The following is a 12376-nucleotide window of genomic DNA, read 5'->3' on the forward strand; positions in this document are numbered from 1 at the left end:
TTCCCTGCACGAGTGAGATTTCTTGGACCCTGGTACGTTTTGTATGCCTCCCATTTTCCTATACGGTTCTGCACTGTATTTGTTTTTCATCAAACTGATGGTCAGTGTAGGTATATTTTTTAACCTTAAGAAACCATGTGTCGGAAGGCTCAGCCTTAGTTTACTCTAGCTTCCTCTTCTATACATTTTACCCATAGTGGTGTATGATTCTATATTCCCTTCCCAAGAAATCTGTCTCTGCAAAATTTACCTGTGTGACTAGTCTGTGTGTGAAACATTATCGGGGGCCTGGAGTAAAAGGTATACTGTCTTTCTCTTGAGTACTCTCACATATCTATAAAGCCCCCAGCATTTACTAAGTTAATGAGGATTATGTGCCTTTTACTATTCTTGATGTCTTGCTTGTCATAATCATCTTTTACTGTCAGGTTTAAGTCACCTTCTTATGTAAAGGTGCCATCTTGCAATGTGCAGAAGAGTCCATCCCTTTATCCCTAGTGTCTGTAACTGTAACTTGGGTGGTAGATACACTGAACAAACGTTGAGACCTTCTACTTTAGTGGCACAGATCACCCCTGATCTTAAATACATTTTTATCCCATCATGAAGGGGACCAATTTGTTAATGAGGATCTCTGCCCCCACTTTGAATCAGACGTGAAGCCCGATTGAGCTAACACTTTGTACCCTCCTCTCTTCAGGCCTATGCAACTATTTCTCTTTAAGTGGGTCTCTTGTAGCATGACTAGTACTGGAGCATGCTTGTTAAGGTATTATAGGACCATATCACGTTTGATTTAACCCCCCATGCCATTAACATTACAGGATAGTGCACTTAAGTGTCTTAATGGTGGGTTCTCTGGGTCTATGGGGCAATGTGTGCCTATATTGAATTTTTCCTGGTCCATGAACTGCTCCCTTGTAAGAGTCTGGAGCCTGTGATACCTTCCGATATGAAGATACCAATCCATCACAACTAATAGAGCAATTAAACTCAATTCATCTCATCCTACCCTACCTCCCTGTGATGCAGGCTTCCAACTGCCTGCCTTCCAAACTTGCAGAGTGTCTATTCGCCCCTATACTCCATGTAGGCCTGTACAGCAAATAACAATTGTTGTGGCAGCTAGTCTTGATTTCCCTGGTACCTCACACCATCCTTGTTCTTCAAAAAGGGGTATGGAAAAGAAGGGGAAAGGGAATCCATATTGGCATTCCCAGGAAACACCTTCGTGCTTACTCCACTAAGGGCTGGTATAATTAGTCTGTTGTTCGCCCTCCCTTTCGTTCTGTAGGTTGCATGTCCTTTCTTCCTCTGCCTCTCACTCAAACTCATAATTTGCTTTTTTTCTCTTCTGGGTTTTTCCCATTTAGTCACAATCAGAGTATATTTTACCCTTCAAGGCAAGTCAGTTCTCCTGTCTCTGGATGCTGTTGACGTCATCGTCTCAGACATCTAGATCTTTCAATATTTCACTAGGTTCTTTCCAGAGTCTTGCTGCCTTGTACAAAAGCTCCTTCCCTATCATATGTTCACCAGCATCCTGATCAACATTGCGTCTTTGTTGTTGCCTTTTGGGCGTGGTTAGCTACCAACTGTGTGCCACCCCTCTATACCCTTCTAAGTTTTATCTGATAACCTGTTTTCTCTTCTAAGTTGACTAGGAACTTTGCAAGGAACAGCATCATGTATGTGTATTCCCTGCTCTCGTAGTCTCTTGTTGATCTCATCAAAGCGGATTCCTTGCCTGTGTACATTCAAGATAGATAATGTCTGGAAAGATCCTGATGGTAGTGCTTTTGTACCGGTGTCAAGATGCAGTGGCAAAGAAAAGCCACCTACAATGGGCATTCAAAACATTTTTTGCACATTTTCATTTGAAGAGGATGCTTGGTTTGTCCTGTTCACCATTACAAGATGGCTTCCACCTTTATAAATTCACTAAGTGGTCTGAGGCCTTGGTCTGCTATTGTGTAGTTTCCACTAATCAGTAGGAATTGCATGTTTGAGGGCAACATAAACTTAGGATGGTGCTAGACTGATTCCATGCACCCTCGTAGGATATTTTGTCCCCTGCACCAGCTAGTCGCACTGCCACTGTTAGCTCCCACTAAACCTGAACAGGGAGCGAGCAGTTCTGGCAACCACTGAACATGGCAACTCTGTTCCCTCAGGAACTGTGGGGACAGACTTCAAACTTTTGCTCAGTCACTCATGCTTTCTTTCGCTCAGAGAAATATGCAAAGAATACACAGAGGGGCGTTTTCAATATTTATTGAACCGTAGATTTTCTTGTGTAGAATATACGAGCGGCGATGATAAATAGACAGAAGCAGATAAAATGTATGAGTGTCAACACAGAGAATAAAACAGAGTTCCACAATCATGTTACAGCAGGTTATAAGTGGATACATATAAAAGATTTTAACCATCGAGTGTACCCATATGATGCTAACGCTAACCTACATGTCTAGGGTGTGAATGAATTTCGCGCTATATAAAACTTTATAAATAAATAAAATAAATAAGTTCTGCCAAGAAAATCTCCTTCTGGATGATCTAACCCCTTTACCTGGTGGGTAAGAGTGTATGACCCCATCCAGGGCACGAACAGGACACCACTCACGGAGATATCAGTTAGCTAATAGGCGAAAGCTTCAGCACCAAGGGACCGCTCGAGATCAGCAGAAGTGTCTTTACTTTTATGATCTGTATTTTAAATGGATTGATTAAAGATGAATTGAAATTGAGGTGTCTCCTCTAATTATACTAGGAAACAAAAGACTATATAAAGAAAATGGCATCCTTGCCTCAGGCCGAGATTGTAATCGGGCAACCATTGTTTGTGTTCTACAGATAGCTGTGTAGCTATATGGATGTAATAATAAACACACTTGTATTACACATGTGAGAGGCCTTGCACCTAATGCCAAGGAAGTGTGATAGTATTCTCACAAAGTGTTCCGTGTCAGCAAAGTCGGTTTTTCTCCAAAACTAGTCCCAGCATTGTGAATGTAAATTTGTGTCAAACGTCATGTGGCAAAGTAGGCAACTTTACAAAAAGGGCTTGTGCACATGTAAGAACGCCACTAATTCCTACCAGGCCCAACTTGGGCACATGGCACTGCCAAAACGACAGTATGCACTGTCTTCAACCACAAGTGTGTAAAAGTCTCTGGTCTTCTCCATGCCAGATGATTGTGACCATACCTATGCATTACAGGCACCAGCAATTTCTCTCTCATTGTCTGATAAAGGTAGGGAGGGATTGCAGCACCAATCCTGAGGTAGTTACACTTTCACCTCACACCTTCTGTTAGTGCTGCTATGCTGCAATACCAGCAGAGGAGGGGTTGCAGCACTGATCCAGAGGTATCACGCATTCTCCTCTCACCCCATCTGTTTGAGCCGCTGTGCTGCAATACCAGCATGTAATCATTTATTTTTTTTGCAGTTAGGATACCAAAATAATGGTCTGTATATTTATTTTTATGGCCTGAGTGATTTTCCAATTATTTTTTCTAATGTTCATAATGTCCAGTGCATATTATTAACCTTACTAAGCAGTAACGATCCTAAATGTTTAGCTGTGTCGGTCAACTCTTTTTATTCTTCTTTACTCATATTCTTTACTGTCCCGCTCTGCAGATTTATAAGAGGCTAAAGTCTTAAATAGGACTGTCAGATTCTTTGAGCTTATTGGGTGCTGTTTAAAGGTTTAAGTAAACAAAATGGCTAATGAATGATGTTATACAAATGTCCTTCCTTTGGTTATTTTTTTTTTCCTATTTGTTGTGCACGGTAAATTAACAGGCAAATTGAAAGCTAATTAATAAAATCTAAAATGTTTAGGGGTTCTTGTTTCTGTAATTGAGAACGCTTCCATCTACTTTCATCTTAATGATTTCTGTAAGGTATTGGAGAGGTCTTTTTCTTAATTCTCTTTCCCTTTTGATTAATGTTTTTGCAGGATGCAACAGTGATTCCCCACCTCATGTCATTACTCAGCCGGTCACGGTGTACGCAGGAGTATATTTGTCACATCTACTCTCACTGCTGCAAGGTATGGGTTAAGCTGTAGCAAAAACTTTCTGTGTAAATCTTAGTCCAAGTCCACTCTCGCTCTTACTGCACAGTCATCACCCTGTGTTTGCAGTAGTTAATCTTTGTGTAGGTTTTTGATGTCTAATTTTTGGAGCTATCCCTTTCAGATGTAGCCAACCATTCATTCAGTACCTAAGGGATTACATGTGGGCTAAGAACAATTTTCTTGTATCCTCGACTCCAAAAGATCTCATTTAAGCAATATGGTTAACATTTGGTGGTGGTGTGACCTGCCACAAGTAAGATTGAAAGTGATTGTTTAGGTAAATTTGATTTCTTTCTGTGCACTAGAGATGCAGAATTACATGGCAACAGCTGGAGTGGATGTGTCTGAAAGTTGTTTAGTTCCTTCTTAGTAGCCAGCTGTGTGGGCATTATCAGCTGCAGGCAAACTCTGTTTTCTTTGTTACTGTGACAAGTTCTAGCGGAGGCCATCTCTTTGGACTGAAATGACATTGCCATTCTAGAGAAAGGGGCTGGAGTAGCTGCATTGTGGTGTCCTGTGACAGTTGACGGATGGCCTGGTGGACATGAGTACGGTGTGTCCAACTGCGACCAAGTTTCACTTATTAATTTCTGCTATGCTAAATCTCTATTGAAGGCCCATGACAAAGTGTTTACGGCATGCTGGCACAAGAGTTTGATAAATAAGAAGAATGCAAGCTATTTACTTACCGAAGAATGGAGAATTAAACCTCTTCAGTTTTGCATATCGAGAGTGTTTGGCTTTCGTCCCTTTGTTGTATAGCTTTTTAGGACCTTAGTGTAACTTCCCCCTGCATGAATATTAACTTATCCAAGAACTCATGGAGTTTTCAGAGAATTAAGTCTCTAATGAGGTTATTATGTCCAATCTTACGTCAAACTCGGCACCTTCAAGGTATAAATATGCCCACACTTGTCCAAACAAACACACGGTGGTTTGGAGCAGTTCGACTATCTACTTGCCCGACACGCCCTGCAGCAGCAAGTGCCGAAGAAGCCGACCCTCCAGCTGACGCACTGAGAGATGCTGGAATTTCTCCAGCCGATAAATCCAGCTCCAATGTTTCCAGGCTAGCCTTGCGGGTTGCTGGGAAATCGAGCTCAGAGAGAGAGATACCAGACCTCCTACATTCTAAGGACCAAGGTACGGAGTTGATTAGACCCTAAGAGAATTCTTGGATTAGATTCTTGGCAAAAAATACTAAAACTAAGCTACACCTCACTTACTTCCTCCCTTGTACTAGACCTAGGTTAGGTACACCGGGGTAGACGTATTTTAGAAGCACCAGTTGAGTACTTTTTAGTCACTATTTATTACTGTATGTATTTTATGCATCTTAGGTATTTTATGGCTTAGAAACCATATCATGCTTTTACAATATTATTTTATAATACTCTTTGTACTGTACGCTTTGTACTTTACCGCAAGTATTACGATTGCAGCAGTTCATTTCTTATGCTTGAGAAAGAAGACTGTTCATTAAATACCTTTTTATTGAAAACGCCCGTCTCTCTATTTCTCTGCTCTTCTGGTGAAACGAAGCATGCACGATTGACTGAGTGAAATAACTATCTATTGTTTCCGCGACTCTAGAGATATATTTCTTATTCTTGGGAAACAAAGCTGTCATGTTTATGCGGATGTCAGAAAGGAATCCCTTCTTGTTCATTCAAGAAAGTTTCTAGTGACCTCTGAGCTAGCTGGCGCAAACACAATTAAGTATATTCCGTAGAGACCTAGTCGACTTCAGTCCTACGTCTAAACTACAGGATACACTAGTCCAATGCGCAGAGCCTATTGGGAATACAGGAACTACACTACATGGCGCCCAAGGTTTGGTAAGGCGATAATTTAACGCTAGATACTAGAGTAACTCAGTCGTGCTTTTCACACAGACCCCTTTTTCCCGTAAAATACTCCAATAGACGTCTGGAGTGGGTTAAAGGATAAAAAAATCCGCCATAACTTAGTAGGACGAAAATCCTATGTATTAGTTTTTGGTTTGTTCAACGTTGAAGGATACAGTGTTCCAAAATATTGTGCACCTAATCTTTGTTTCCTTGAAACGTGCTCTGCAAACTTTCAGTCAACAAAATGTCAGAGAGTGACGACAAAAGGGAGAGAGCTGCAGCAGCAGCTCAAGCAGTCTTAGATGACACAAATCTCAAACAAAATGATCCGGATGCAATAATATTTCTGGGAATTATAAGGAAAACCATAACTATAAAACTTATAGAAAATGGAGAATCACCAAGAGGTGGTAAAGTAATATTTGTTATAGAGGCACATGAATATCGGCAGACAGAGGTATTCTATTCATGGATTCTGTTTCCTGCACCAAATGCAGTAACACGCGAGTTCCACTACTACAAAGTAGAGGACCCACCAGAGGAATACGTTCCTTTCGAGGACGTTGAAATTCCACTAACTTACCAAGAGCATCAGCTCTGGTTTAATGGCGCCCTACAACATCAAAATCACATTACCAGGCTCGGTCCACAAGGTAGACCAGGAGCAACATGGCCAGTACTAGCCAGTTATACACCACATCCTGACATTGAAAGAATGACAGCTCCTGAACTATTAGCTCAGCTAAAGCAGCTGATTAACCCCTTTGCTGCGGCGGCAATTCCACCTCAGCGCTAAAGGGGGTCCGCGTGGCGCTCCCATGCTCATGACGGAACCGCTCCGTCACAAGCCTCGGGCGCGCTGTGCTTGTGACGGAGCGGTTCTGTCATGGCCCCGCCCGCTCAATAGAACGCGGCGCGCCGAGCGGGCCGTGACGGAACCGCTCCGTCACCAGCACAGCGCGACCAAAGCTGGTGACGGAGCGGTTCCGTCACCAGCATGGAAGGGGTTAAAATACACTGGCAGCTGGCTCAATATTTCATGAGGACTTTAACAGTCCAACCAGCTGTAAGAATTCCACAGCACATCCCACACCAGGGGAACACAAACAAAATTACACCACAGACTATACAGTCAGTCATTGGTAAATTACCAGCAAAACGACAACAAATTCCGTTCTGGTTAGCACAAAAAATTACTCAAATAGAGGCAGTATTCCCTGATAGTACACCTCATGAGAAACACAGGATTCTGTTTACCAATGGGGATTGCACCACACGTAGAGGACTGCGACACTTGGGGTACAGTCTTTGCTTCAGTCTACACTAAAGCACATGGTGTTCCATCTATGGCGGTAATACCAGATGTTCTGAGACAGATTCAAAATGAATACGTTCCAGAACAAGCCTTGAATCTGGGTATGAAATTACTGAAAGGTTTCAAACAGGTCTCGGCTATACTATTAGCCAACATCAAAGGTGAAGCAGCATCAGTGGCAATCCGCCAAAAACTAAAAGAAACGGATATTACTGAGCAACCATATGAGCTTGCCAGAATTATTGAAAAATCTTATGAAGAACTAGGTAGAGATAGTTTGGGTGGGAAACCCGTAAAACCCCAACTAACTGAAAATCATGAAAGTTTTTTTAAAAAATAATCTCACTACTTCTAAAAAGAAGTGGGAAAACACCAAACAGACACTTCCTAGAGAGAAGCGTCCACAGTCCAGAGGAAGGTCTCCTCAACAGGAGCACTCTGAAAAAAGATATAACCTTAGAAGTAGGGATAATTTGAGAAAACCTGATAGATATCAAGATATTGATGTACGAGAGGAACGTGTCTTTCAGACTTCCTCACAGAAATCCGAGAGAAGAGGACGATCAGAACAAAAAGAAGAATGTGTGAAGTCCAAAGACGAACAGCACGTTCCAAAAAATAAGAAAACTCAATTCACCAAAAAGAAGGTAGCAAGTCTAAAGATCAGACATGCCGAGGATCTTGAGGACTCAACTCAGGAACGGGGAGTGGGCCCAGACAATGCTAGACAGCCCAGCAGAGGTCACCATAGCTCTCAAGATCCTTGAACTTGAATGAATGCATTCAAGTTGAAACTGCCGACACCAGGGTTAGTGTACCCCATAAGTTATATGAAATAACACTCCGGATGGAGGGGGACAAACCAAGAAAAATTAGAGCACTCTTTTGGGAGAAGCTCCCCTAGGGTTATGACATTCTTCTAGCTGAACAAGACTGACCACCTGAATTTGTCAGGGAGTGCCCACATGACGAAGATGTAATTATGCCAGCCTTCTCAAATCACATTCCAATTAAAAAAAAATACACATATGCCAGAAAATGGGCAGTAGCCCAGGCTCCAGCATTATACAAAAATCATGTAGGATATGATGAGGATTCCCCTCACCATAAAATCCAGTTGAAAACTCAACCAACAATGCAAAGGCAATATCCTGTAAAACAGGAAGCTAAAAAACAGGTCAGGGAGATTTTAAATCAACTTGAATACCAAGGGGTGATTCAAACATGCACCTCATCAATGAAAATCCTTTGTTTCCTGTCTCCAAACCAGACCATATCGTCTAGTTTTGGATTACAGACATCTAAACTCTTGTTGCAAAACATTTGCAGTACAAAATGCACATACTGCAGCACTGACGAATAACATTGTGCGCAAAAAATATAAAACTACATTAGATATCTCAAATGGTTTATTTTGTCAAAACATTGCACCTGAAAGCAGATATTTGACCGCTTTCTCAATTATGGGGACACAGCGCCAATTTTGCCGTCTCCCCCAGGGATTCAAGAATAGCCCAGGGTTCATTTCAGCAAGAGTAACAGAGTTATTACAAACGTACGATGATGAGGCATTATCTTATGTCGATGACCTCTATCTTACAGGCGATGATTTGGACGTACACTTGAAAAGAGTGAACACCATAATACTTGGGTTCGCTTTTGAAGGGTATAAATTCAATTTTAAGAAATCACTAATTGCCCACCTCAACGTCCTATTCTTGGGATATGAGTTATCAAGTGAAGGGAAAAGCCTGGCAGCGAACTTCTTAGAGAAATGTGCGCTGCTCCAACCTCCAAAAACGCTGAAAAACGTACAGTTGATTTTAGGTTTCCTGAATTTTGGAAGAACTTATGTTATAAATTACGCAGAAAGTGTTAAACCTCTCTACGAACTAATCAAACCTGATTTCAAAGCTACTAATTGGACAAAAAAAACACACAGAAGTTTTGTGTTCAGTACAAACAGACATGTTAGCAAAAACAGAGTTACAAACACGCGATAACGTGCGCAATCTAGTGATCAGAATCATCCCAGGGACATGCGGATTCACATACCTAACCTTTAACGAAGGTGAGACGGTACCAATAGCATACAAGTCACACTTGTACTCACAAGTTGAAATGAAATTCACTTCAACAGAAAAGATACTGACAGCGGTTCAGACTGCTGTAGCAAAAGAAAGAGCCCTCGGACAAGGTAAACGCATCAAAATCGTTACACCTGTACCTGCCTTAGAGGCAGTGACAAAGGCAAGCATTCCAAATGCTAAAGCTTTACATCCGAGATGGATACAATGGGTTAATTCTCTTGCTGCAACAGATGTTGAATACGTTTTCGACCCGTATTTAAAAACACAAGAATTCCTACAATATGAATTTGAATGTCCTCTGCCGACTGAAATTCTGCCACCCGAACATTACGGCTGTATAATATATACAGACGGCTCAGCACAGCCCGCAATTGGGGGTAAACAAGCTTACAGTGCTGCGTGCGTTATTGTTAAAGGTTGCTGGCGCAAAGGTAAATTTAGACCTATGGTCACAAAAACTCAATCACTCTGAGACTGTACAGCTCAGCGAGCTGAACTACAGGCTTTCAAGATGGCGCTTGAAAATACCGATCGCGAATTCCCCACACTCATAGTGTGCGATTCGTGTAACTGCGTCAGAAATTACAATGACTATCTGCAGACCTGTGTTCAAAATGGATTTAAGAACACAAAAGATGGCACAATTAAGCATAAAAAGCTTTGGGAACAAGTAGTTCTTTTGCAGAAAGAACTACAAAAGACTCACGTGACTCATACACTGAGTCATCAGCGTGATGGCGTTCACGTTGAAGGGAATTCATTGGCTGATGAGACCGCAAAGGCTGCTGTGCAAACGGCTTCCGTAGCTGCAATCACTCGTTCAAAAACAAAAATAGACGGTGAAACAATGCTAGCAGTGAATGCCTCAATCAAAGGCAACTATACAGCATTACCACTAAACTATCCACTCGGTAATACATACACAATTGATGCAAACTCGGTTCCATTTGCTCGAATCCCTGGAGTGGGGGACAGAGTAATTCCAAACAGGAGCGAGAGAGTAGCTTTGATTCACGAAGCACATATGGGAGAGGGTCTGATACATCGAGGGATATTAATGTCTCTAATAGAGTTCAAAAAGAGGTACTGGTGGCCAGGGATGAGCGTCCAAGTCTACGAATTTGAAATTGGCTGCGATACCTGTCACAAGGACCATAGCTTTGAATACGAACAGATCCCTGACTACAGTGTAGCCAGCCCAGTACAGACACCATTGTTAGACAGCAGTAGACTATCTACGCGCATACGCCATTATAGACGAATGCGGTCCCACAAATATTAAAGACAAGATTCATTTGGATGTGGCCCCAGCGCCCGGCTGACGCCAGAACTGTTATAAAACATTTGCGAGTCTTTATCGGCAGATACGCAATCGGCACGCTACATTCTGACCAGGGTCCTGCGTTTAGCTCTCGAGCTTACAAGGAGGCTATGGCCAGCTTGGGCGTTGAATTGCGGTTTTCGAGTCCCTTCCATCCTGAGGGAAATGCGATAGTGGAAAGAAAAAAACGTGACATAAAGCAATCTATAACAGCTAGGGTATTAGGTTCGGGTGACGGGTGGGTTAAACATCTAAATAGTGTCCAACGTAGTCTAAATAACTTGCCAAGAAATTCTCTAGGGGGAATCACTCCATATGAATTATTATTTGGTACTAGAATGCTGATCCAGGATCTTGATTGTCAAACTTCAGTGGTGGAACAGAAACCCTTTGATATCAAAGACCGTTTGGCTGTTTTACAGGACTTAAACGAAACAAGAAGAAGTCTGAGTAACACAACACAAAGCCCAACGACCACTGAAGAGAAACCGCCTGTCCCAGCAAGACCAGTCTGGATTTCAAAGATTGGGGATCTAGTCAGAGAAAAGATTGCGGTAAAGAAGGAATTTGGGCCTTCTTATAGAAAAGCAGTACCTGTCTTAGCAATTCTTGGAACAAGATCAGTGTTACTACTGCCGCTTACTGGAAAAAGGGAGAACAGAACAGTATCAATTGACCTGGTAAAACCACATCATGTGGCCGATAATAAGTAGAAGGCCCAGTGGACTCCCAAGAAGTAGCAGACTTCCAAATCTGGCTACTATTCAAGAAGTTCAAACTGAAAGACTTATCACCTTTGATAAACCTGCAGTGAGAAAAGAAGGACTTTGCAACAAAACTATGGAACTCGTCCCTCTTGATACCCAAATTACAGTTCGTCAAGAAACTCCTGTCTACAATGATGTAGCATCTGACTATACAAACATGTCGAAGGAGGAAGCAACTCCAAAGATTACAAAGAATCCAGATGCAATCCCAACAATTGACAGAACTGCCTCTGGCTATTTCATCAACTGTGATACATTTTCTGAGGATCCCAGTGAACCTGAAAGTACGCCAGCTAATAAAACCTTCGAAGAAAAAATAACAGAACTCTTTCATCAATTTGAAAATACATATCTGGTTTCACCATGGGTTGAATTTTGGCTTGTGTTAGGTGTACTTTTTCTCCTGCTCTGGCTCATTCTTGTTTTAAGTTTGGGAAAAATTATAGATGGAAAATATAGTACAATGGACACAGCAAGTAAGAAAATAAACTTGCTCCTGCAACCTTACAAATTATCTCATTGTGGACCAAGAGACCTGTCATCAGTGAACATCACAGCCATTCCTATACCTGGTGGTATAGCATGGGACGCAACTGATTATGACATCTATGGGCCGGTAGAACTGTGAAAGATTCGATACCAGTTTAAGGTTTCTTTGAGTGACTTTGTCTCACCCAGCACATTTTCTGATGATTGGGACTTTGAAACTGTTAATAATATGATGTCAGATTTAGAAATGTCAGCATAATTTACAAAACATTAATACTTAGAAGGTTCATCAAATTATGAAGAAATGTATTGTTTTAATCATTATGGTCACCATTATTTGCACGAATCTGCAAACAATAGAAATGTTTTTACTTATAATCAATGGGAACATTGTCCAAAGCCGCCGAAGGGCAGTTCAAAAACATTTTATGAAAAGTTTCCATACTTCTCAGGT

At 41.6% G+C, this 12376-nt stretch overlaps 1 protein-coding gene across 9 annotated transcripts in view; it reads left to right on the top strand.

Moving 5' to 3' along the window:
* The window catches only part of ARMC8 (armadillo repeat containing 8), an 831002-nt gene that overhangs the window by 239495 nt on the left and 579131 nt on the right, over nucleotides 1-12376 (top strand). For all 9 annotated transcript variants that reach the window (XM_078680526.1, XM_078680529.1, XM_078680530.1 and 6 more), the window contains exon 6: nucleotides 3971-4063. In XM_078680526.1, the coding sequence (XP_078536652.1) occupies nucleotides 3971-4063 (93 nt within the window). The remainder of the gene's footprint in view (nucleotides 1-3970; nucleotides 4064-12376) is intronic.

This window comes from Lissotriton helveticus, chromosome 3_1 (assembly GCF_964261635.1).
Source record: "Lissotriton helveticus chromosome 3_1, aLisHel1.1, whole genome shotgun sequence".
Lineage (NCBI taxonomy): Eukaryota > Metazoa > Chordata > Amphibia > Caudata > Salamandridae > Lissotriton > Lissotriton helveticus.